General features: G+C 39.7%; 5 protein-coding genes across 5 annotated transcripts; 3 read left to right on the top strand and 2 right to left on the bottom strand.

Moving 5' to 3' along the window:
- Positions 1-1,820: 1,820 nt before the first annotated feature.
- psmb8a (proteasome 20S subunit beta 8A) lies at positions 1,821-7,128 on the bottom strand. Its single transcript, XM_046043342.1, has 6 exons — positions 6,810-7,128; positions 6,364-6,505; positions 5,881-5,992; positions 5,363-5,492; positions 4,458-4,662; positions 1,821-2,385 (listed from the first exon to the last, which is right to left on the bottom strand). Exons 1-6 carry the CDS (start codon positions 6,957-6,959, stop codon positions 2,297-2,299), a joined length of 828 nt encoding a protein of 275 aa, XP_045899298.1. The 5' UTR covers positions 6,960-7,128; the 3' UTR covers positions 1,821-2,296.
- A 275-nt stretch (positions 7,129-7,403) lies between these two features.
- Positions 7,404-11,499, bottom strand: psmb13a (proteasome 20S subunit beta 13a). The gene is made up of 8 exons (XM_046043341.1): positions 11,189-11,499; positions 10,862-10,949; positions 10,605-10,702; positions 9,944-10,084; positions 9,708-9,823; positions 9,290-9,348; positions 8,547-8,698; positions 7,404-8,029 (listed from the first exon to the last, which is right to left on the bottom strand). Exons 1-8 carry the CDS (start codon positions 11,248-11,250, stop codon positions 7,918-7,920), a joined length of 828 nt encoding a protein of 275 aa, XP_045899297.1. The 5' UTR covers positions 11,251-11,499; the 3' UTR covers positions 7,404-7,917.
- psmb12 (proteasome 20S subunit beta 12) lies at positions 11,179-14,695 on the top strand. The gene is made up of 6 exons (XM_046043345.1): positions 11,179-11,389; positions 11,848-11,918; positions 12,852-12,983; positions 13,318-13,447; positions 13,554-13,698; positions 14,278-14,695. Exons 1-6 carry the CDS (start codon positions 11,342-11,344, stop codon positions 14,403-14,405), a joined length of 654 nt encoding a protein of 217 aa, XP_045899301.1. The 5' UTR covers positions 11,179-11,341; the 3' UTR covers positions 14,406-14,695.
- Positions 14,696-14,993: 298 nt separating this feature from the next.
- Positions 14,994-19,260, top strand: psmb9a (proteasome 20S subunit beta 9a). Its single transcript, XM_046043343.1, has 6 exons — positions 14,994-15,320; positions 15,482-15,549; positions 15,711-15,842; positions 17,911-18,040; positions 18,629-18,770; positions 18,947-19,260. The coding sequence occupies exons 1-6, from the start codon at positions 15,264-15,266 to the stop codon at positions 19,072-19,074; spliced, it is 657 nt and encodes a 218-aa protein (XP_045899299.1). The 5' UTR covers positions 14,994-15,263; the 3' UTR covers positions 19,075-19,260.
- Positions 19,261-20,263: 1,003 nt separating this feature from the next.
- tap2a (transporter associated with antigen processing, subunit type a) lies at positions 20,264-26,754 on the top strand. Its single transcript, XM_046043351.1, has 11 exons — positions 20,264-20,812; positions 21,109-21,223; positions 21,310-21,440; positions 21,676-21,881; positions 22,198-22,395; positions 22,506-22,634; positions 22,928-23,116; positions 23,491-23,664; positions 23,873-24,032; positions 24,357-24,493; positions 26,260-26,754. The coding sequence occupies exons 1-11, from the start codon at positions 20,299-20,301 to the stop codon at positions 26,464-26,466; spliced, it is 2,160 nt and encodes a 719-aa protein (XP_045899307.1). The 5' UTR covers positions 20,264-20,298; the 3' UTR covers positions 26,467-26,754.
- Positions 26,755-26,910: the final 156 nt, after the last annotated feature.

Raw genomic sequence — 26,910 nt, 5'->3', positions numbered from 1 at the left:
GTGTGGTTAGCTTGTTTCCCACACACACACACACACACACACACACACACACACACACACACACACACACACACACTATAAGCATCAACACCATTTGTTTTCCAGTTGTGTAAATAGTTTGCTTGTATATTTCTTAAAAACTGATGAGATTTAAAGATTTTGTTTTGATTCAAACCAGGCCAAATAAATATTAACTTATGATTGTGAGGTTTTCCTTAATTAATCAGGTGTGTGTTTCATAATATCTTTATTTTGATCTGTTTTGAAACATTATATTGATTTTGGCTGAGACTTTTAAAGGGTTGTGGGTTATGTTTTTAGCTTCTCAGCACACAGATATGTTGTTGAAAATATGTTCTGCTAGTATTTAGGGACAAGGGACATTTTCTCTTAGTTTAGTAAACAAATTGTACAGCTGAAATCACATATTGTGTTGGTTTAAGTAGCTAAATGTTAAATGAAGTTTCCCTGCTATTTCATCCCTTTTGTACTGTTCTTCTTTTAAATAAAGTCCCTAAAAGTCCAAATGTGTTTCTTTTTTTATTCCACATTTGTGACTGCAGCTTCTATTATATGAATATAATTGTGTTCACTGATGTCACAGAGTCTAAATGAACGTGGCTCTGATCTGAAGATGTTAAACTAAAGAGCAGGAAGAACAAATGATTTGATAAGACCTGCAATTCTGTACAGACAACTAAGGGAATTTGACTTTTCATCATGAAGTGATCGTGATGGTTTTCTTAGTTTGGGACCATTTTTGTGAAATCATTTAGCTTTCTCTCTCTCTCATGTGGTTTGCTGCCGTCTAATAAAAGGTCTTACCACAAAATGATTTATTTTAATTTGTATTAAGACTTATTAACACAAATAGAGGAAAAAATAATACTGATGTTTATAACTGCTGATTCGTGTTTTCTTCCTATTTCACATTGTCTGTATATTTTATTTTATTAATGTTTATATTACCTGGCAGCTCCTCAGCTGAGTGGATCCAGGCTCAGTGTGGCGCTTTGGTTTTCCCCTGAAAAACCTGTTGCACTGAAATCTGCCTGGCAACTGTTGACATTACAACTGTCAGGAAATCCTCCAGGTCAGTGGCTCCTCAAAAGCAAGTATCTAGATTTAATGTGCTGTAGGTTATATCTACTCAGAACAACAACTCCTCTTAGTACCACACTCAGGCCTTACAACCAGACCAGGCCTTTCCTGTTGCTGTCCCCAGGCTTTGGAATAGCCCGTCCAACATTAAGTCCTGCACCAGCATTAAGAATCAAATCTAATTTAAAGATGTTGTATAACCCAGTTTCTTCAGTATCAGAAATATACTGTAATATCAATGATTATGGTAGTTTTAGAAATCTAGTCTGACAGGTTTAGGGCAGATTTTTGCCGGTTGCAAGATCTGGAAAGAGATTTGTTGCATCCTGTATTTCATCAGATGTCCAACAATAATGAAACTGATTCTTTAACTGAGGCATCTAAAATGTTTCTTCCACAGCTCAAAATAAATTAAAAAAAATGAAACACTAGAAGATAGATTTTCCTTTCTTTGAAAATGTGACAATCACAATAACGATATATAAATATGTGCTTGACAGAAAAAAAGGACAGAGACATGCAGAACTGGAATATTAAAATAATACATTTTTATGGCTAAGTGGCGGAAAATGCCTTGTTTTGTTTGAAAAATATTATCAATTTCTTCTCATTTTCAGTGACATTCTGCCTCACTTGCATGAATTTTGTACATGCCACTTTATATCATAAAGCAACATAATCATATATCAGTTCAGGTTAATCATTACAGGACAGAGCTGTGAGGGAACAACATTTTATTTGGAGCTGTGCGTATTGATAAGATTATTTTAACAGGATGTCTGGTTCACACAAACCACAAATGACAACAGTAAGACATGTCAGCCAGGGGAGCTGTAGTATAAACATGTTATTACATAATATAAAGAACACTAACCAAACAAAGATCTTAGTTTCATGATGACAATTTGATCCTGAAATCTTTAGGTTCATATGTGGGAATATGTAGGAAAGAAATGGTTCAACGTAGCATTTCATGCTCTGATGGACATTTTATTGATCCAGAATCAAACATGGACCAAACAGTTCCTTACACACTCTGCTGTGAGACAAAGTAGGAGGATTCATTTCCAAAATCAGATGTAAACTATTTTAATGTGTTTTCTGATTTAGATTTTTAAAAATTACATTTGGACAGAAACATATCAGATTTTCAGATTGCAGAGTGCTGAGGCTGATCTGGGTTTAGGGGTCAAACTCAGAACATCCCCTTCCTGTAGCGGTGGATCAGCTCTGATACGTCTTCCTTACACACCTTTATCCAGCCATCCTCCTGCATGTGGTACACTAGACAAACACACATAGCAACAAAAGATGAATACACATACACAAACTGTATACATGAAATGGACGTGGTCATCGTGACGTCACCCGTTGGTTTGTGGACTGCAGTTTTGAAGCCTTGAGTTTGGCCGATAGGGGGCCGCCATGTTGAGTTTTTGCATCCAGGAAGTGCCGGAAGTGACCATATTTGGATGAGAGAGTGGAGCTAACGGCCATTTGCGGAGCTAGCTAGCTAGCTTAGCTAGGTGCATCTGTAATTCACATTAATTGTCATTTTAACTGGGCTGATAACTTTGTCTAGCGAACAACAGTCTTAAAACTAAATGTACTCGCCAGAGAAAGTGAACAGCCAACTCCTAATACGCTTTTTCAACGGCAATGGTTAAATTTACAGTGCCGAGGGAACAGGTCGCCATGGTAACGAATGGTCAATCACAGATAATCCTGCTCTGAAGCATACTCTTCTTTATGGTCTATTTTAAAATAAATGGGACCATTATTTACTAAATGAAAATCATTTTGCATTGAAGAAGACTTAAAACTAGCGACTGAGACCATAAACTCACCATGAAAGTGTTTACTGAGGTAATTATTCAGGTGAGAAGCAGGGTCATTTTATCATTATTTTTTATTAGGGTCATTTTATCATTATTTCTGATGGAGCCAGACTTCTTTTTGCAACCAGAAGAGTCGCCCCCTGCTGGCCGTTCAATGGAATGCAGGTTTCAGGGACTTCCGCGTTTGCATCAGATCGCTGACCGTAAGCTTCCCGCTTGACACACACATATTCCCACAAATGTAGAAATAGGGATGGGGATTGATACCCGGTTCTAAAAGCCTTTGGTGTGAGAGAGGTTCAACTCCCCACTGTGACACATCCACCAATGTGTCCCTTGTACACTTAAACAATTGTAAAATCGCTTTGGATAAAAGTGTCAGCTAAATGAATAAATGTGAATGTAAAAGGACCCGGTTCAAAAATTTCTTAAAACAGGAAAATCATTAAGGTCCGAGTTTTTCGATACTGCTATCGAGACCTTCGCGAGTAAAAAGACAATACTTTATCAATACACCTGTCTGTAAGGTAAACATGTTGATTTAATCATCTCTGTCCACAGTCTCTCATTCTGTAAGTTTTATACAAGCGCAGCTAACGATAGCTTGGCAATTAGCCAAATGTTAAAAACAAGCTAAATAGAAAGCTGTCTGTCTGGAGCACAGACTGGTCTGTAGTCTTAAAAACTCAGCTGCTGGCTGAGACAAACCAGCCGCTCCTCCTTCTACCAGCTAACATTACCTGCAGGTAGTGAATAACAGAAGAGAGAAGGAGGAGGAGGAGGAGGAGGAGGAGGGAGAGGAGGGACTGATACAGACTGATGTCTGAGTTTTTCTTCTTCGATAGTGGTATCGATAAAGAATCGGATCATTAAGCCGTCTCAATAAGGGTATCAATATCAATAAAAATTTACGATCCCTATCCCTATGTACAAATAAAGAAAGAAGTTACCATTTTCAAGTGTTCACAGAACACAGCTTTATACATTTCAGGACTATCCAACATTTAGTCATGTTATTCTTTTAGGTATCAGAGACATGACAGGAAATGAGGGAAGAGAGAGACATGAACCAGGATGCCCCTAGGCCTGTTTAGTTTCTCTTTCTTTTACTTTATAGGTCGACTCATTATATTTACAATATTGTGATTTTGTTTGGCAGAATTTATAATTATATACTCAAAAGGCTGCTGAAGAGCTCTTATTTTTGTGTTCTTGTTGATGTTGAAACAGTCGAGGATGATGGAAATGTCTTTAGTTTTGAAGATATTTTGTCATTAACTAAAGGACAAATGTAAAATTTGACATATTGATGGTGATCATCAAAATCATTACAATTCATTCTGAGGTGGACATAAATTTCTGAACCCAATTACATGGAAACCAATAGATTTCCATCTGGACCAAAAGACTGACAAGCTTATCCAACAACCGTACCGCTTTAATAGAGATAAAAGATACTGTATATTTAAATGGTAAATATAAAACAAAATTTAGGAAACTTCTCAAGAGTATACTCACTGTTGACCACTCCTCCAGAGTAAGCATCCCTGTGTGTAGCGTGAGCGATCCCACGACGGCCCAGTTCATACGCCTCCTCCACCGTCATGTCTTCCCGGTAACCGTTGTCTATCACACCGTAGGCGTAACTGTTCCCACAGCCGGTAGAGAACATACGGCCAGACAGACGCGTCCCATTATCATCCACGTAGTACAGACCAGGGCCCTGAAGAGCACAAAGTCATTACATGGTCTGCAGAAAAAATATTATTTACTTCATAGAGGTGTTGCAATAATAACATTACTACTGATTTAACATCAATGATGTCTGCGGTGTGCAGTTGTTCAGGATTGTACAGTATACCTGACTCCTTAGAGAAACTAAACTTTAATGCAAGATCTATTTTTAGATATAGCTTCAGCAGGTGGTTTTTGGTACCTTTAATGTGTTTTAGTGATATGTAGTCAATATGTGAATATGTTGTGGTTTTATGTGTTTATTCCAGATGGGATATTTTGCACCAGTTTGTACCATCTTCCCTGTTTTGATCGCTATTTGTTGCTTTGTAAATGTGAGAGTGCAGACTATTAATTTAAATTGATTCACATATGTGGTGTCTACAGTATATTTTAACAGTGTTGAAATCAATGGTGACATCCATGTGAAAATGAATAAAGTGATTTCTCGCCATTGAGCATCATTAGTTGTAAATATAAATAATCATTATTTTTTAATACAGCCATATTAACACAAACAGGAAACATCCAATTTAAGTGTCCTGCTCCATCTCTACACTCCTGGCTTGTTCTGCAAACCACATTACAATCCTCCACAATGAGGAAATTTCAAAAACAGTTTATTTGGTACAATATGAGGATTTGCTTCACAGGAGGTGCAGGATGTAGGACTCACACCCACAGCTCACCTGTTTGTCCCATCCACAGATCATGCTTCCCATAGAGAGGCCCATGCCTCTGTAACCCAGCATCATGTTAGACAGCAGCTTGGAGGCAGCAGCCACAGAGATCCTGTGGTTGTTCCTCAGTCTGTACAGCCTGGATGAAATTATAATAGACAAAGGAATCATTTATTCATTTATTCATTCAATAAGCATCAACAAATCAATCAGCCATGCAGGTAGTCCAGGTTGGCCTAATCTTGTAGCCTGCCAGCACAGAAATAAAATACTCATGATACTCTACTACTGTATAAGAACACTGAGGTTTGATACATTTATTATTTTTAATTGTATTTGGGTGAAATTGTTTTAGCTACGTATCCAACTTCCTAACACACATCTACTCCTTTTTATGTATTAGGTCATGAAGCTCTTAAACAGGAACCAGGTAAAATGTATGTATTTCACATGGCACACAAGCATCATGCATGACAACAGGAACTGACGGACAATGGGACCAACATTCAAACCGCTGCATGACGGACCTGCATTCTTTGGCGAGGAGTCTCTCCCAGTACTGGCAGTCTGCAGCGCTGCCCGACATGGTGCCCAGCAGGTAGGGGTTGATCTCTATGACCTTGTTGACATCGTTGGATGCTGCAGAGCCATAAATTTGGGAAAAGGAGACATTTAGTGATCAAGATTACAGAAAGATGTGTTTGATGCATATCAGCACTAGGAAGTATAATATAGCAGCACATTTACATTTTGTGATCATGGTCCCTAATACAATAAAAAGTACTACAACTCTTTGAAACAAACGTGTTCTTTGAGTTAACAGGATGTCTTTTTGATATGATGTTCAGTGTTTTAACTCCTTCCTTTTCATTACAGAAGAGCTAATTGACTGTCAGTGACAAATGACAGGCTTTGCATTGAATAATACACCTTTCTCACATTTTGTCCAGTTGTCTGTGCAGTACCACCTTCTCTAAACTTTCAGCAGTTTTACAGACATGCGTATTTACCTAGGTACCGTCCAGCTGAGGCTCTGGAGTCCACAGCCACGATGACTCCATGTCTGAATTTGAAAGCCAGGGTGGTGGTACCATGGTTCAGCTCTATACACACACCGCCGTCACGGTTGCAGGATTTGAGAAACCCTGATGGCTGAAATGAAATCAAAGAGATCTCAGTGGGAAGCATGATGTGCAGTAGCACTGTACAGCATGAGTGTGTGTAACATGAAAGCGATATATCATAACCTAATATTCTTTAATAATAACTCCTGGTAGTTAACTTTATGCATGATATGATATTTCATAAGGAGCAAACAAGCTCCGCATGCTGAAAACCACAGACGCGTAAACTAACTTGAACCACAGCGCGTCTGACGCTGCGCGTTTGTGGCAGGTTTACCGGATAGGATTCAGTTTATTCATTTCCTACCAAAACTTGTTGAAATTATACTCACGTCTACACCCAGAGGTAAAGCAAATTCTTGAGTTTTGGTCCCGAAATTGTAGTGGTTGGTTCGGTCGACGAGATGCGTCTTTCCTGCAGGAAGAATCTGCTCACGGAGTTCAGAATAAGACTTAAATCCACTTACGTCGAAAAGAGCCATATTGTGTTAAAGTGGATAAATATTCCAATTCTATACTATAGTTTAGGTGTTACGTTACAAAATAACGAAGGTGATTGACTAAGCGTCAATTTCCGTGTAGCATACGTGACAAAGAATTCGAAAGTGAAAGAGTTTACAGTAAAAACTAGTTTCATTAGTATCGTCTTCTCAAAATAAAATTAGTCAGCGACACAACCAGATTCGCAAATATCATTTAGGCAAATACCGTCTTTTTTCTTAATTAAAAAAGTCCATTGATTAAAATAAAAAAAACAAGAACCATAAATCGTGAAGTTCAGCTTAAATTAAAAAGATGGCTAAAAAAAAAACCCTGCATAAACCAATAGGAGAGCATTATTTACTCGTCATCAATCTCTAAGCGGAAATGCAACCCTCAGGTTTGGAGAAGCCATCAGTGAGACATGACATGAATTACTAATGCAGTTAGGTAAATGTCGTGTTTATTATGGAGTTATTGTTACATGTTATTTCAGTTTATGTCATCTGAAATAAGCAGCAAGCAAGCCTTTCTTTTTATTGGGTCTGTTATTATACTGTAAGTACAGCGGATGTTGGGATGGATGGGATTAAAATATAACAGTGATTGAGTCAAACAATTACAAAACTTAGAAAAAACAAATAGGGTCAAATACAATTTTATTAAATTATTTTTAATTATTATTCCATATTGTAAAAATATGTTTTTAAAAATATTCTCATTATGGCCTAATAGTAGTCTTCCTGCTTACTGTGGTACTGCAGTATCCTTGCAGTATTACAGAGTTTCTGAACTATTCCACATCACAGTGAAGCATAGCAGCAGAGTAGAAACCATGATGACAGTGTTAATAAAATGTTTGAGGTTTTTCACTACTTATAAATCTGGTGAATAACAATCTAATGAAATAAAAGACTTTTCCTTTTACTGCTAAACATTGTTGTGATTGTGCGTTGTAGCTCAGGCTGTATCCATCTGCTGCACGGTCTCTTGTACAACCTCCAGCTTCAAGGGGACAACTTTCTCTGTCAGAACCGGTGTTGTGCCTGGACGATATTTGTATTTAATTTTCCTAGGAGAGAGGAAGAGATAGATAGATAGATTAATCTTTGACACTGAATTAGAAAAGGGGAAGTTTGACCAATCATTTTTCTTTGTTGTTTTACAGAATACATTATAATTTCTTGTTTATTCTAACCTGCAGGCTTTCGGTCTTAATGTGTTTTAAAATATTTGCATGCACAAAACATTCATATTTTAAACAGTATGAGCTATATGGCCTGTGTGGAACAGTTGACCGAGTGGTCATTGTTAAACAATGTGATTTAATACTTTGTTTTTATTTTAAAGTGGTACGTTTTTCAACAACTAAAAAGCTAAAGGGTTAAGTCACAATTTAGGACATAGAAAGTCAATGTATAATCACAGTGCTAGGGACAGAAGAAAGATATTCACTGCTCACTGAAAAGAAAATCTGATTTGCAGACCTGGCTCAACATAAAAAAAACAAATACTTAAAATATAGCACCACATACAAAAATCTGTCTAGAGAGCAGATCTTGAATAATGTTGTACTAATACCGGCCTACCTGCTGTCTTTGTACTCTGACTCCTGGTAGGGTCTGATGTAGTCCACTCCTTGTCTAGTGATGACACAGATGTCGATGTTGTTGCCTGAGCCGAGGTCACTCATGATTCCTGAGTGGATGGCAGCGCGCACCAGCTCCTTCGCCTTGTCCAGCTGAGAGAGATCATAACAGAGCAGAGACATAAAGGAGAAAACAGAGGTGCTCATCAGTCTTAAATTATCCATCTGCAGCAATTTGCAAATGCCTAGACACACATTGGAAGATTATTGATTTTCTCAACTGTTTGCATCACTGAGAGGCTGTTTTGACCTATAGTGCCTGTACACTGCATTTGTTGAATTAAAGATGCCCTAAAGTAAGTTAAATCATTTTGTATTCATATCTAAATGAATGACTTTACAATCATCCATCCATCCATCGTCAACTGCTTATCCTGCGTGACAGGGTCGTGGGGGGCAGGAGCCAATCCCAGCTGACATCGGGCGAAAGGCAGGGTACACCTGGACAGGTCGCCAGTCCATCGCAGGGCCACACATAGACAAACAACCACTCACACACATTCACACCTTAGGGTCACCAATCAACGGTGGGAGGAAGCCGGAGCACCCGGAGAGAACCCACGCAGCAAACTCCACACAGAACCTTCTTGCTGTGAGGCGACAGCGCTAACCACTGCACAACCGTGCCGCCCAACTTAACAGTCACTGTTACAATATGTAAGAACAGCTGTGCAGGTGGTGTACCTCCAGGTCGGGTTTAAATCCGTCCTCTAGGATCCCAAGAGCAGCCAGATCACCAGAGCCTGCATGGACACAAAGTAAAGTCAGACGAAAACACACTGCATATAGTCAGAGTAAAATGTATAATGCAGTTTATATTGGTAAATTATAGACAAAGGCATAATCTCTGACACTTTCATATGAAATAAAGCATGCATGATATGATCTGGCATTGATAGTTTATCAGTCTATATATAAATGAAAACTCTTTTTATCCACAAAATAACACATTTAAAACATATAGAACAAGACCAAGGTGTTTAGCATGAGCAATGACAGCCAGCACGACTGAACAGACACATTAAAACTCCACCATCAAATAAACCAAAAAAAAACATGTCACAGTAACAGTGCTGGCAAAGCTTACAGTAGCATCACATACCCATTGCAAGGTAAGGCACCTTATTTACACTCCCATATGGCCCCACGGTGTACAGGTGGTTCCCAGTGCAGTCTACTCCTCCCAGTATAAGATTGGCACCAATTTGGCCGTGATACCTGACGGACACAGAGATCAAAGCCTGAGAAGCCTAATAAACACCACAGTTTTTAATGAACTAATGTTTAACTCATTCATAATCCTCTGCACACGGTTACAGATGAGTGCACAACACAAACCTGTACAGCATGTCCTGTAGTATGTTGACAGCCATGACAACACGAGGGTTCCTCCCGCTGTTCAGAGAGAAGATGGTGAGGTTGGAGGACAGAAGCTCTGTGGTCTTCTCTGTATCTGCTGCTGTACCGGCTCCACAACAACTAGGAAGAGAGAGAGAGAGGAATTAGAGCAATTGTAAAAGAAAAATGAGGGAAAGAAGAAAAATAAATGGGGAATTATAAAGTCAGAAGGGAAACAATGGTTTCCTTCCTGAGCCACTAATTTGCTTTAAAAATAACTCCATAAATCCATCATCTAAAAGGTGGAGCGACTCTTCTGCCACAGCTCCAATAGCTCAGAATGCAATGCAACTACAACTTGCATGCTGGGAAATCTGTCATCAGTGGTGTGTTACAAGTCTCTCTTGAGTAGATTCTTTCTGGCTAGAACAAAAAGACACCACAGGACAGTTTTCTTTCCTCTCCCTTAACCTTAAAACTTAAGGTGACTGTAGGGCATTCTGGGATATCACTTAAATAGAAGTTAAGGAGTTTATGGTAGAACGTGCATCAAAAAGCAAATTACAACACTGTTAGACAACTATCTCACAGAATGATGATAGTGAGATTATCTGAAGGTAGATTTCTACGCTCAGTTCTCCTGTTCATGTTTGAGACTTACTATATATTTGGAGAAATGTAATGGATCTTGGCGCACATCTTGTCGGCCACCACTTCACTGGACGTAGCTCTCGTGTCAGCTCCCAGCACCACCCCATCCTGCACCAACACAGATTTAGTGGAATAAGAAGAAGGTTAGAAAATCAATCTGGTATGCTTTGAAAAAACACCAAAATAATCAAATTTATAGTCCTGGACTGAACATAGAAACACTGAAAGTTACAAATGTTGGTAATATTAAAACAGCTTTATACTCGCCTTGAACACAACTCCTGCTATCGTGGTGCCTGTTTTCAGAGGTTTAGGTGCCTGTCCTCCTTTAAAAAGACCCTCTAACGCAGCATTCCTAGAGAGAGAGGAGGGAGGAGGGGGGTCAAATAATGAACATAATGTATGTTATATAGTAATAACCGTGAACACGTCATCCCTATATTGTTTCCCTGATTAAACTGACAAACAAGCAGGAAAAAAAGTTACTTTCACTTTAGATCCCGGTGAAAGCTCAGTGTAACCGACAGTTTCATTTTATTTTCTGTCATTATCGATACAGTCTGCTGCTCAGAAGACATAAAGAGAAGATCATACCTCGCTGCGTTGTCGAAATTAAACCCAGCTGCAGGAGTTTCGAGGACATTTGATAGCGCCATACTGGATCTGACTCCGGCTTCTGTCTCGGTGCGCCTGAGGTCGCTGTTCTGAGCGTCACCTCTTCTTCTTCCTTTCGATTTTGTAGTGAAAATGGAGAAACGCTGCACGGATTCTCGAGTCAAAGGAGTCAGCACAGGGGTAAGTAAATCCGGACCGGTCCTCTATCTAGGCTACCGAAGCAGCATCAAAGCCTATTACGCGTTAATTGATCGATAACCGATTTCGCGTGTGAACAGGTGATGCTGTACCTGATTATCGACCAAACACAAAGTGAACTTAAACCGACTGGACAATCCACGTGTTTTAATATCAGTGAACTGTTTAGTTGTTAGCTCTTACAGATGTTATTCTTTACATTTCTACAAAGAAACGACCGGCTACACTCTCAGTTTCAGGTATTCCCTTCAAACCATTCCCTCATCACAGAACTCTAAATCCCAGAATTCATAGTTCATTCTGCACGAATGAACGCGACAATAAGCCTGTCATGCTGTATAACCCTGTGTTATATTTGTTCTCTGTTACATAACTACTTTTTAATGCTGGAGAACCTAAACTTTTCAGCAATCCCACTGTGTCCCTCTCTCCTCCCTCAGACCACCATCCTGGCTGCCACTTTTGATGGAGGGGTCGTGATTGGGTCAGATTCCCGAGCTTCCATGGGAGGGTGAGGATGTTGTGACACCGAAGTTGCCTTTATTGTGAAGCATAAAGTTGAGCATTAAGTGTTAAAATCCACCAATTCAAGTTATACAAGAACATTCTGCACATAAGGAGGATGATGTGTAGTACAAAACCTACAGATATTTTAAAAGTATTTTGTAAGCACATTAAGCCAACATTTCTCATTTAATTTTACAAAACACAACCTGCAATTTTACAAATTTCAAAAAGTTTTACTATTTCTCACATCATGAGCATCATGGTAATGAGCCACAGCTCCTCCAGGAAGCACCTGCACGTAACACCTGTCCAGTAAAAACTACATTTCATATAAACTAAAAAATGTATTCAGTGAACTTTTTATCTATTGTTCTGATAAGCTCAGTGATACAGCTGATGGTAGTGCAACTATTTACTCAAGTACAAATTTGATAAACTGACTTTACTTGAGTATTTCTATTTCACACTACTTTTATACTCCACAATACAGAGGGCAATATTGTACTTCTTACCAAAGATGCTTTATAACAAAATAAACCATCAGTTTTCATGTGATAGCTAGTTTCTTTACAAATAAAGATTTTAAATACACATATAATAATTTGTTATGAATCCAACAGTAAAAAGCTGTTAAAATTAGCTCCTGCTCGACCTCACTTCATTAAAATGCTTCTTACACACTGATGCATCGGTTCAACCTTTCAACCTGAATGAGAGGACTATGAATTGTTGGCTGAATAGTCACTACAGGATTGTTGTAGATGCATGTGTGGGACCTTATTTCTATAATATTATGATGAGCTTATTGTCTTAATGAAAGCACCTCTAGTCAGAGATAAAAACAACCTCTCTTCTACAGCTGCAAATGTGTATGTGTTCTTTCTTAGAGATCTCATTGTTTTGTGGCTTTGTTTAACCTCTTTCTTTCTCTTTTCAGAGAATATGTATCATCTAAGACCATCAACAAGGTGATTCAGGTTCATGACCGGATCTTCTGCTGCATGGCTGGCTCACTCGCCGATGCCCAGGCCGTCACCAAGGCTGCAAAGTTTCACCTGTCCTTCCACAGGTGAGACTCCCACATGAATACACTGGCACATATTACTTAAATATGCACACAGAGAAAACATTTTCATCACTTTTCACATCACATTTGACACTGAAATTATATCAATCAAATGTCCAGACTGGCTTTTAATTCTTTTTATGACTCCTGGGCAAAGTCATACACAGTTGTATTCATGCAAACTAACATATATAATTTATGTGCTACAACTGTCTCACACAGCTAGAATAAACACACATACGACTGATTGAGAATCCAAGACAACACGTACTATATCATGTCTTCATCTTAAAGTTTTGACTCTCTCTGATTTTGCTTGATCCTCCATAATCCTCAGTGTCCAGATGGAGGCCCCTCCTCTGGTGATATCAGCTGCATCGGTGCTGAAAGAACTGTGTTACAAAAACAAGGATGAGCTACAGGCCGGCTTCATCACAGCTGGCTGGGACAGGAAGAACGGACCACAGGTAGGTGGTGATTGTAAAGACAGTGAAACATCAGAGAAGCAGTGATGATGATGGTATGTAGGAAGGCCACCTTGATATTTTACTGATCTTCTCCATCCTTCTCCAGGTGTATGTTGTGGCTCTAGGTGGGATGTTAGTCAGACAGCCGGTTACCATCGGCGGCTCAGGCAGCACTTACATCCACGGCTACGTTGACGCCAAATACACACCCAACATGAGCAGAGAGGAATGTCTACAGTTTGCCACTAATGGTACCATTATATTATTTTACTCATGTACCCAAACCTAAATAAGTCTGTACTTGTTTTGTAAGGGTGTTCATGTCAGGATTTTAAAATGGTTTTGGTGGAAGTTTGGGTTTTAGTTCATAAAATGAATGAATCAAAGGTGTAGCAGAAGATGAGGATTCATGTTCAGCAAATCCTTTTTGTGTTTGTTTTCATTTCAAATATATAATGAAAGTTTGCCATAGAAATCCCTACTCAAGGTTTTCCAGATCTTTCAATGACATCTCATGTTCTTCAGCAGCATAGGGAGTTTGCTCAGTTGTCATGGGGATGACTTAATTTGACCTATAGAAAATGAACCTCCAATAAGAGGTTAGATTAACATTTCAGAGGAAGATGTTTCTGCTCTTACATACTTAATACCCAAGGATCTGCAGTGTTGCATGTCCCTCTTTTATGAGAAGATTAAGAAATAAATGAAAAATATTTTTTTTAAGGTCACGTTTCAACATTATACCATGCATGTCTGCACTTCTCTAACTTGACCTTAATGTCTCCTGCTTTTTGTTCCTGTCTGTCTTCCTTCTTCCTCTGTGCTCGCAGCTCTTGCTCTGGCCATGGGCAGAGACAACGTCAGCGGGGGCGTGGCTCACCTGGTGGTGATCACGGAAACGGGGGTGGAGCATGTGGTGGTACCTGGTGACAAGCTGCCCAAGTTCCATGATGAGTGACGACTTTTAAACAGCCAATAAAATTAGGATTTTTGCATAAATTTGCATTGCACAAGTGTATCAGGATTTTTTTCTGTGTAGGACTGGGATGTAACACTTTATATAGGCTACACACTCACCTGAAGATCATGTCAGACACCTGAAAATGTATTAATTGCTTGATCAGGAAAAAATTGATGCAGGTCTGTTTATACAAGCAAAACTATGGTATCTTTCTATCTTTGTTGTCCAAATCACGTTTTGTGTTGTTTTAATGTGAGGAAATAAAAAAAGAAAAACATTTCCCCAAACTTCTCTTTCTTTATTGAACTTAAAATATTTTAAAGGATGTGTGATGTGTATCTGAGCTGTAGATCAAAGTTTTGTTGCTGATGTTGTCCAAAACAATTATAAGATTCTTTCAGATTAACCTGTAGTGTCTACTCTACAGTGTACGGTATTAAATGTTTTCGTGACAATGAATGCCTTTGTGGCCCAAGCTACTTAACTTAATGATAACCCATCTCAAAGTGCACACACCAAGTAGCCTAGCAACTTTAATGAAATGTGGGTCCATTGCAGTGAAGCTCGAGTGTTTGAAATACACGCAGTTCACAGCTCATTGCAGAGGAGGGACACTTTAACTTTCGATTTCGATTCAACTTAGGAAAACATGGAGTCCGCCTGATGTCTGATTTTTTAAACGCGTCTAAAACTGTTTAATAGCGATAAAGAAGGTTTCCAACAACAAGCAAACAATATAGCCTACATCTGGGGCTGCTCGACGGTCTCGTTTCGCGTCTGATTTCACATTTACTTTCCGGGCAGACAGACACGGTGGTCGTACTTGTCGTTACCGTATAGTCTCAGTGCATCAGCATGTTGGAAGAAACGGGGCCAGAGCCTGAGTGGTTATCTGAGGAGGTGAAAACCGGAGTAAGTATGAGTATTTTTATGTTTTTTAGATATTTGGTGGCCTGTTTATGTGCGCCGAACACTTGTAGTTGTTGTATTAAGGCCCTACTGCTGGGCCACATGCGGAACTACAAGTGCGTGAAATGAATTAAAATGTTTATTGCTCCTTGATCTGTTTGTAGACAACCATCATTGGCATCGAGTATGATGGAGGGGTCGTACTGGGGTCTGATTCCCGGGTGTCTGCAGGGTAGGTTAGTGCGTGCATATGTGCGCGCGCGTGTTTGTCCACTTCTGGCTGCATAATAGCAAAGTCCTTACAGACCCACTATCTTCATATCATCTTCTTCCCCCTAAACCTCTTCACGCCACAATCACGCACACACTCACCCTCTTTATCCCTCCTTTCAGGGCATCAGTGGTGAACAGAGTGATGAACAAGCTGTCTCCCCTCCATGACAAGATCTACTGTGCTCTGTCCGGCTCTGCAGCAGACGCTCAGACCATTGCTGAGATGGTCAACTACCAGCTAGATGTTCACAGGTAAATGGGAGCGACTGTGACCCTGTTATTAAATATTACATAATGTATAGTCCAACTCTGAACAGTTCAACCATAGTTGAACGGTAATCAACCCATAATATGGGCAAGGATTTATATCTATGTTCATATAATTGGTCAGATAACAGTGTCCCGTAATGGTGTAAAGACCTTTCCTGAAGCTTGCTTATCCTGCAAGACATACAATTATGTGAACACACCTGAAACTTCAAGGCACACTCTACTTTCAGGCTGAAAGACTAGCGCTTTAATTAAAGGGACATTATAGAGTTTCCAGTGGGCACTAGTGGTTTTAAGATTGCTACCAGGCGTGTGCTCGTACGCGTGCTCGCTTGAACTCGTGAGCGAGCATATTCCTAAACACCACTTTCATACAGAAATCCTGCAATAAACACAGAAACACCAGCATGCAGGCTGTGGCTTTTGACTCAGACATAATCAGGCTCGGTTACTTAAACGTTCTCGGCTCAGAGGCAGATCAACACCGGCTCCCTTACGTTACTTCACTCAGCGCAGTGAGCCGCATATTGGCACAATCCTCCCGGAAAAAAGGCTATCGAGTAACAGCGGCTATAGACAGGCAGGGAGACAGCTTCACACAATATCCCCTAAAAACCCCTACTGCGACGTTACAGTAACACGGTCACGGTACATTTACTGAATTTAGCCGACGTGCTACATCGTGAGCTCGCCTGCTGATCTGTATCTTTCACAAGAGGCTCAGCAATGTCAGCGTAGCTAAATATATCGGATGATAACGAAACGGGTAGTGAGCTGGACTGAATATTATAACAAGATTGTGTCACACTTTATAATAATAAGACCGCAGTAAGTAACTTTACTGTAGTGTTAGTGCATGGCTCTTCCTCTGGGTTGTTGTTGCTGTGAAGTTGCAGTATTGTATATTATGTAGGTCATATTAGTTACAGCGAGGGAGAGGTGGAGAAGCTGAGTATTGGTAAAACCACAATAAACCTAAACTGAGCGTTACGAAGCAAACAGCAGCAGGTCCGAGTTACTGTTATAGCGTTAGCTGGCTGCTCCTGGCTGCATCACTATAGACTAAAGTTAGTAAACAAATTGCTCCACATTTTCTTTTTACTGTTACATCCTTTCTTGCAGGCTAAATCAACAGTGGTACACAGGATAGTAACATGGGTCGCGTTAGTTGGTGAAGTAAAATGAAAGTGATATAACTTTGCACCGGACAACATTATCAGCTGCTTGGCATTAGCTAGTGAGCTAACGTGACTTTCTCTGTGTTTCTCCAGCTTTACTAATACTCACTTTGTTCTTACTCAACATCATCTGAACCTGTTTGGTCTGATGGGCTTCAGAAAATAAAACTTTATTGTTGTTTTGTATTGTTCAGGTACTAACAGTTTAAATATAAATATATTAGTATCGGCTATCAAAGGGTCTCAACCAGAGTGTTTGTCTTTATTTCTCTTTTTATGTGATACTCTGCAAATATGCTGTTACTGTTTGTGTTTACATTTACAAAAAAAAACCTCACATCTACCAATAACACAACTTTTTCTTTAAAGAGAAACTTTACAAGCATATGATTAGAATTATAATGGGGGGAAAAAACAAACAAGTGTAATATACAAATATATACAGTATAATATAAAATAGATACACAAGTAAATATTTAAATTACATATATAAAAAATATATACATAAAAAATAATATATCAATTACAAATTAGAGGTGCAGTCAATCACCTTCCGATTCTCCCCCTCTGCACACAATCATGTTTCTCTTGCTTTAATGCACATTATATGCTATATTGGAGTAGTGGTAGTAGCACCAGTTCTTGTCTGATCACTAACATCTACACAGTTAGGTCGTTCATAAAGTTTATGTTGCTTTTCCAATGCCAGACTGCAATACATCTCCTTAATCCATAGAATCTGACTATCCTTCCATCTTGGCTTGTGACAGACAGAAATTAATTAGTTTACGTCGTACGTTAGAGAAAATCCTCCCGGTTATATACTGTATGTAATAACATACTTTATATACTTTTATGTCCACTTTTGTCAGTATTGAGATAGATGAGGACCCTCAGGTTCGCTCAGCTGCCACTCTGGTGAAGAACATCTCGTACAAGTACAAAGAGGAGCTATCAGCACATCTCATTGTGGCCGGCTGGGACAGAAGAGATGGAGGACAGGTCAGTAACACGTAGTTGGCTGCAGTCTGGAGGGAAGAAATCATGTTTTAAGCAAGAAAGATCACTGGGAAACATAATGTTTAAATGAATGTTTCTGCAACTTCTGCTGAGGTGACCTGAAAGCAAATGTTAGGCTTTCTGCATCGAGTATGTGTAAGAATTGTGACTACTCTCCGCCTGTCGGGGGAAAAAATCCAACAACTGCAAAAAAAAAATAGGAGGCGGCACACTAACTGCTGCTAATTGCGTTTAACTAGTTCGCTCAGTTAGCCTTGCAGCTTACTTAGCGGCCTTATTAGCTGACTAAGTCCAGAACCGGGGCCAGTTGAGCGGGCAATGGAACTGGACTCAGCAGCCTCCCAGTGATCACAACCAGACTGGGACTGAACACAACCTCAGAGACCGACAGGAGAGGTGTCAAGCAGGGGAGGAGTGAGAGGGAGCTGTTGTCTTGTTGCTGATGGATGCTTTGAATAAAATACCTTATCTCGCCAACGCACTTGATGTTATAAGTTTCGAAATGAACAGTGCATGTCATTGCAATCTGTCTTGTTCCCCTTTGTTCTTCTGCCCTTTGACCTTTTTCAGGTGTTTGCAACCCTGAGTGGTCTCTTGACAAGGCAACCTTTTGCAGTTGGTGGCTCTGGCAGCTCATATGTTTATGGGTTTGTTGATGCTGAGTATCGCAAGAACATGAGCAAGGAGGAGTGCCAGCAATTGATTGTCAACAGTAAGTTTATTCTTTTTTGCCAAAGGTCTGAGATTATGTTGGATGGTGAAAGGGAAACCAAACGTGCTGCTTATTGTACCGACTGCTGAGATTATTTCATGTTGTATTCAAACTAAATCAATTAGTTTTATCTCATCACCTGTCTCACTCGTTCTCTTGTTCTGTCTCTCTCGTAGCTCTCTCTTTGGCAATGAACCGCGATGGCTCCAGTGGTGGCGTGGCCTATATTGTCACCATTGATAAAGACGGTGCTGAAGAGAAAGTCATTCTCGGAAATGACTTACCCACCTTCTTTGATCAATGATTGATAAATAGCTTTTTTTCTAGTCTACCAAGACACTGTTGTGCATGATGCAATTAGGAATTTGTTTTACTCACAATAGCTATTATACACACACTTTTGGGCTCAGCTGTCTACTAACCCAGCTTGCAAACTGAAATATATTGAACAAGAATAATTTAATAAATTGCTCTTTAATTCTAAAAGCTATTTCAGGTAATATCAGGTGTTATTTGTGTGAGTGTAATTTGAAAGCTGATTTCACAGCTGATAAAGTTTGTGACTCATCAGTAATAGACTTGAATGAGGTTATGGAAGAAGGTCATCTCACAAAAGAGGTGATTGTAAACATTGTGTTAGCTCTGTCCTTTGACCAGGTTCAGTCAGCTTCACAGAGTTACACATGGAAATTGTCACTGTGTCCATCAGATGGACTGTTTTTCTTGCCACCAGGTCATCTGAGGCCACTTCCTTCTCTTCAACTTGCTGGAGGACTAGTGGAGGACTATTTGCCTCCACTAGTGGAAATATTTGAATGGTCCTGAGTGGAAGACTAAATAAAAGTGTATGTACCTACTTTTGACAAAACCTGCAGAACTCCTGACATTCCTTTAATATCTATAAATAGTCCCACGTAAACACGCCCACATTTCCTCCAACATATGCAGCATCAGTTCAGTCAGAAAAAGATATGACCAAAAGTGAAAGTCACATTTGTCCACCAGGGGATTGTGTTTTTTTCTGCACTTGTTTTTTCATCCAACCTGCATACAATAGTCAGACTGGACATAATTAAGAGCCTTCTTAAATTCACATGAATTTGGAATATAAATTCTCATCGTGGATACATTCACAATGAGTCCCACATATACTATTTGAAATTGGAATAAAATAAAAGCCCAATGTTTAAAGTAATTTTTATTTATTTATCTGATTTTCAATGAACAATAAAAGCTGGTTTTATAAGGAGAATGCTGCCTCACTGATTAAATTCTGTTTTCATCCATAGTTTGCAGGAAAAGGATGATGATAACAAAAATTAGGCCTACAGTAAACATGCTCTTAACATCATAAACACTCTGTTTAAGAATCCTGAATTGTCCAACATCAAAGTTTAGTTTTGTGCTCTGCAGTTTGGATTTAAGGGAAGTCCCTGGTCGAGCCAGAAAATGAAACTGAAAGTGAATGAAAACTAAAACGCTGGTCCCCTAGCAGAGCAGGTCATACGAGGACGACAGTCCGTGGAAAATGGCAGGCAACACAGCAGCAATAATCCGCAAAGTCGCTGCTTTGACTTTAGCTATTTGGGTCGACCTTTCCTTGTTTTACGCATCGGGATTTGTAGTGACTCACAGCGTCTTTGGACATTTTGCGCGTCTCTGGGTTTCAGCGGCTCTCCGGTGTTTGGCACTAACTGCTGTAACTGTGCTCAGCCTCGGAGACATCAACCCGTTGCTGATTCGTTTTATAACGGCGCACAGTTTGCTGCCCGCGGTGTTTGAGACCGGGACCAAAGTGATCTACCATGAAGAGACCCCATGTGGCTTGTTGGCCGATATGCGCTGCTGGCTGATGTGTGGCGGAGCCTCGCTGGCTGCTGCACTGTTTTGGGAAATCACCATCCCGGACACCGACGATGCGTCCGCCGGTACAGAGAAAAAGCAGAAAGCCAGAGTGCTGTTTGTGAGAGTCCTCTACCTGTACAAACCCTACTATCACCTGCTGCTTGGAGGGCTTGTGTTCCTGTCGCTGGCTGTTATCTGTAAGTGCAGCAGATGATGATGATGATTTTAATAGTATGCTAAATATGGTGATAGAGATAAGGAAATGAACCAGACTGATAATGGTCATAACTACAAAATAAGAAGTATTTTTATTTTTGTCTCAGTGTGGGAACAGAAACACTGTAGTCTTGGAGGAGTTTGCAATTGGGATACAGGAACATTTATGATTAAGATGCTGCTGCTGCTGCTGATGATGTTGATTTGCCTGGCTGATGCATGTTCACCTCTCTGCATGGGTCTCAATATGTCTTCCTGTGTCTGTGTCTCTTCTCAGGTGAGATGTTCATCCCTTTCTACACCGGGAGAGTCATTGACATCCTTGGCAGTCAGTACCAGCCAAATGAATTCATATCTGCAGTCCTCTTCATGGGCCTGTTCTCTCTGGGAAGGTATGGGACAATGATTTCCTCCCACATTGATCCACCAGCTGTAGCTCACAATGTCTTATTGACTTTCTCTTTGATTGATTGATCAGCTCAGTGAGTGCGGGCTGCAGAGGGGGTCTCTTACTTTGTGCCATAAGTGCCTACACATGCAGTGTGAAAGTCAAGCTGTTTGGGGCTTTGACCAAACAAGAAATTGGATTCTTTGAGACCATAAAGACAGGTAAGGCTCTTTTATATAACCTTTCTCTTAGATATACACCCTTCATTTATATATAAGGCTCTTGTTTCTCAAATGAATAACAGAACAAGACCAGATGTTACATACATGTTACTTTTTTTATTGTTTTCTATTTTTTGACTATATCTATTTGTTTAAATAGCAAATTTCTTCTATTTATGCACAGTACATGTTATATTTCATACCAGGAGGTAATTTCTATTTTTTTTCTGTGCAGGTGAAATCACATCCAGGTTGTCTAAAGACACAACCCTGATGGGAAGAACAGTGTGTCTGAATGTCAACGTACTGCTGAGGACATTCATCAAGACACTGGGCATGATCTCACTGATGATGAATCTTTCATGGAAGCTTACGTTCCTCGTATTGATGGAGACGCCAATCACTGGCCTCATACAGAACATCTACGACACACACTACCAGGTAAAAGCACATTTATAAGAAGTGTCGAATTTACACTTAAGATCAACAGACTTATATGTAAATTATATATTTTTAAAAAAGTTAATTTTAGCAGATAGGTCCTTATGTCCACATGACAAATGCTGCTTAGAAAGAGAAAACTAATATAAAACCATTTGTTTAAAAGCTGTTTTGCTGCCTGGTGTAACAGTTAAGTTTAAAATGTATTTACGTAGTTTTTTTAGAGTCATATATCCTAAAAACAAGAGGGCCCTTAGTTGTGTTAAATTTTGCTGGAGTACTGACAAGAAATATATATTTTTTATTCCTTTCTAAGCGTCTGTCCCTGGAAGTGCAGGACTCAATGGCTTTAGCAAATGAAGCTGCGAATGAGGTAGTATCTAGTATTCATGTGGTGCGGAGCTTTAACACAGAAAAACAAGAAGCCCGACGCTATGACAACCGCCTGATGGACACACACACTCTCAAAACCCGCCGGGATACTGTCAGGGCTGTTTACCTGCTGGCACGCAGGGTGAGGAGTTGTTCATTATTTGTATTTTTTTGGAGATCAGGTGGTGTTGATCATATCACTGCATATAAACTTACTTAACAGTATTTGTTCCTGTGTGTGTTTGTCTATAGTTGACAGGTTTGGCCATGCAGGTCTTAATGTTGTACTACGGCAGGATGTTCATCCGGAGTGGGCAAATGACCACTGGCCACCTGGTTTCCTTCATCCTCTACCAGTCAGACCTTGGAGACAACATCAGGGTATCCCATAATGCTCTGTGGATTGTTGTTAGTCAGTGCTGGTGATTGCAAGAACCTAATAGCAGTAGCTTTAGAGTTAGCTGACATAATAGCAGTTAAGCAAGGCAAACTGTATTTATATACCACGTTTTATACACAAGGTAAAGTCAATGTGCTTCACAAGCTTCACACACACATATGTGTATATAAATACTCAGCATTGAAAGAACATTCATGTCCTCAGGAAGGCTATTCTATTGGCTCATAGTTTTTAAGCATGTCCAGACAGACATGTTGTGCCTGCCATCTTCCAGACACTCACCTACATCTTCGGTGACATGCTGAACTCGGTGGGGGCCGCCGGAAAAGTGTTTGAGTACCTGGACCGAAAACCTCAGGTCAGCACAGAGGGAAAACTCAAACCTGATCAGCTGTCAGGACACGTCAGCTTCCGCCATCTCAACTTCGCCTATCCTCAATACCCCAACAAAACAGTGCTGCAGGTGAGGTCTGAACTGCAGGTGGACGGGGAATTCTTTGGTTTCAATTTTAGCACTTTATGAACGCAATAGCTACGTCTATATATAGTGATGCATCTACGTGTGCATGCATTCACACACACACACACACACAAAAACTTAAAAACTTAAGGGTGGGGAAAGTTTAAATGGACCAACTGACTGACCAACCAAGCGAGCTATAGAACAAAACAAAAATTAATATTGGAAAAGAATTATAATAATCAATATAGAAACTTTAAATCATATTAAGTCTGAGGATTAAAATCGATAAACATTTTCATCCAGTCTGACTGTCCAGGTGTGTACAACGTTATTGCAGTTAAAACTATTACAATCATGTTATGTCCTTCCTTCAGGACTTTTCTTTGGAGCTGAAGTCAGGTCAGATGACGGCACTGGTGGGTCCATCTGGAGAAGGAAAAAGCACCTGTGTGAGTCTGCTGGAGCGATTCTATGAGCCGCAGGATGGAGAAATCCTATTGGACAATGAACCCCTGAAATCCTATGACCACCGTTTTCTCCACAAGAAGGTTATTAAACAATACTGCTTTTTCTGATGATCACACAATCATTTATTGTCTTCTTACAGAATTTATATATTTTATCTGTGTTAAAGTTGTTTTAAATTTCTAACCATCTTTATTAGTTATACTAATTATACTTCTGATTGTGTACTTACTTGGATGTGTATAACATGAGCGATTTGTTCAGTCAAGCTGACGAGAGTGTGTTTAACAGATTGCAGTGGTGAACCAGGAGCCTGTGCTCTTCTCTGGCTCCATCAGAGACAACATCGCCTACGGGCTTGCTGACTGCTCATTGGATGAGATCCAAGAAGCAGCACGCAAAGCCAACGCCCACGACTTCATCAAGCAGATGGAGAAAGGCTACGATACAGGTAAACTCTGTTAACCACCCGTCCTGCTGTTTTGCATGACTGAATGCCTGCAGGTACAGGAAACCTGCTTTACAAGTTAGAAGAAAGAGGGAAAATATAATGTGCAGAGTGAGGTTGATGATGGAAAATGTTTTACTTTCATTTATTCATCTTAAACATTTACAGTATGTAAATTAAATGTGTGCATAGTAAAGGCTAAATATACATATGCAGTATTTTTGCGCTGACCAGACCTTTTCTGCATTTAGTTGGTTTTTGAATTTTTTCACCCTAAACTCCAGTCTGTTATGATTTTGATGATCTGTTATGTTGTCAATTTCTCAGAGGTGGGTGAGGGTGGCGGCCAGTTGTCCAAGAGCGAGAGGCAGCGCATCGCCATTGCTCGAGCTCTGGTCAGACAGCCACAGGTCCTCATTCTGGATGAAATAACCAGCTCTCTGGACACCGAGAGTGAAAATAAGGTATGTCACAACCAATGATGTTCCCTTCAGGGCCACAAGTTTCTAGGTAACTCAGTTAAATAGTGAGTAATACAGAATGTAGATGTAAATGAAGATGAAAACTCAAAGACTCTTTATCACAAGAGTGAATTAATCAATGAACAATAGTCAGTATTTAATAGATATATAAAGGAAGTTCTGCAAGAAAAGTTGCTCAAACATCATTGCTTAGTTAATCAGTAAGATCTGCAGTAATACTCTAAAGCTTTAAGCAATGTAAAAAATATTACTGTCTTCAGTTTCTGGCAGAAAAATCAACTGACTGACAAAAATGAAATCTTCACATATTTAGTGCTTAGTGCTCAAAGCTCTAGGGGAACTTTCAACAAAAAAGTAATTTGTCTCATAGAATAAATATGCAGGGCTTCTCTTAAATGTGTTTAGTGTTTCCACCTAGCTTTAAACAATTTACATGTTAATATTGCGAGATATAGGCCTACATGGGGGGTATTTACGTAAAAAAATGTGCAACGTATGACAAATCAGGCCTGGCAGTAATAAAAGCCAAATATCTTTCCCACATCAATATAAAAGGAGCACATTGTCATTGTATTTAAGAAATGGGAAATCTCATCTAACTGATAAATTAACAAAATTAGCCTGTTTTTAAATGACTTCTTGTGTCACTGGTTTTGCACGCATGCTTTGTGTGCTCCCTGACATCCAATCATATTCATTCTCAGTAAATGTGTTGCACCCTTCATTTATATTCTTTTAAATTCTCCCAGATCAGTACTGCCGTAATGTTTTTGAATTGCATAACTGCATAGGTCAAGGGAAACTATGTTACTCCTTGTTTTGTATTTTATTCTTGTATATATCACTGTACATATTTAAAGGGGCTATATGTACGTTTTTGACTTTAATAAATCAAATTTTCATTGCCTTATTGTCAGTGGGCTCAAAACTCACTTAGAAATGAAGCACACGTCTGTTTTCTCCGTTGCTTGTATCAGCCACTATTCTGCTTTAAATGTGAGGTCTCCGGGTCGGATTCAGCCCTGTGCGCGCTCCCGAGCCTCTCTCGTACTACAGCCACAACACGGCAGCTAACGACATGCAGTCCACTAACACCATAAAACAACCGGCTCACAGTTTATGTGCTGAAGCCCATCAGACCTAACAGGTTCAGATGATGTCGAGTAAGAACAAAGTGAGCATTAGTAACACAGAGAAACACAGAGAAAGTCACGTTAGCTCACTAGCTAATGCCGAGCAGTTGCTAATGTTGTCCGGTGCAAAGCTATATCACTTTCATTTTACTTCACCAACTAATGCGACCCATGTTACTTTCCTCTGTACCACTGTTATGTCAAAGTGTCAAAGCCTGCAAGAAATGATGTAATGTCAAAAAGCTAATGTGGAGCGATTTGTTTACTATCCTATAGTGATGCAGCCACAAGCAGCCAGCTAACGCTACATTAGCCCCGACCTGCCGCTGTTTGCTTCATAATGTTCAATTTAGATTTATTGCCTTTTGTATTGCAGCAGCTGGGTTCAAGTCCAGCCTGTGGCCCTTTGCTGCATTTCGTCCTCCACTCTCACTCCCTCTTTTTCAGCTGTCCTATTTGAAATAAAGGCTAAAAAGCCCTAAACATATCTTGAAAAAATACTGTATATCTAAATGTTTCTTCCAGGAACTTTTAGCTCTGCTTCCACCTAAAAAAGATACCTGTGATACACCGTATAATGATATAATAAATATTTCTGTCACTGACTCTGCACAGGTTCAACAGGCTCTGGCTAGTTGCCCCAACCAGACCCTGCTGGTGATCGCTCACAGGCTGAAGACCATCGAGAAGGCAGACCAGATCATTGTGGTTGGTGAAGGCAAAGTTCAGGAGCGAGGGACTCACCAGGAACTGATGGACAAGAAGGGGATCTACTACAATCTGAGAGAGAAGCTCTTCACTGAGGGAGACTCTCCAAAGTGACAAACTACTCTGCTGTAGCTCGATGTAAACTGTGAGAGAGTTGTTCTGTGTGAATCGGCTGCATGTGTTAAGCAGCAGGAACAGCGGCTAACCTGATAAAAATATGAGAGAACAAGATGGAGTTTATGTAAATATTGTGTAAATAAATGGCCCATTGTAAAATGCACCTTCCCAACTTTAACAGGATGCATCTGTTCTTATTTATTTTGCAGGCTGTTGAAATAACATTAGGTATTGTAAATGAATCAAATTAAATGAAATTTAAATAAATATTTCTTTTGATAGATATATTTCTACTGTGATATTTTTCTGTTTCATGTCCTGGTACTTGGTAATGATTAATAAAAATTTGACATGACAGCACACAACACCATAAACCTTCATTTATGATTAGAGTAGCCAAAGATTGCTTTATTATACTTTATGTTCCAAATAAAATATTAA

Source organism: Micropterus dolomieu, unplaced genomic scaffold, assembly GCF_021292245.1.
Source record: "Micropterus dolomieu isolate WLL.071019.BEF.003 ecotype Adirondacks unplaced genomic scaffold, ASM2129224v1 scaffold_216, whole genome shotgun sequence".
Lineage (NCBI taxonomy): Eukaryota > Metazoa > Chordata > Actinopteri > Centrarchiformes > Centrarchidae > Micropterus > Micropterus dolomieu.
Note: the sequence above shows the minus strand (reverse complement) of the source record. Positions and strands in the feature narration are given on the sequence as shown.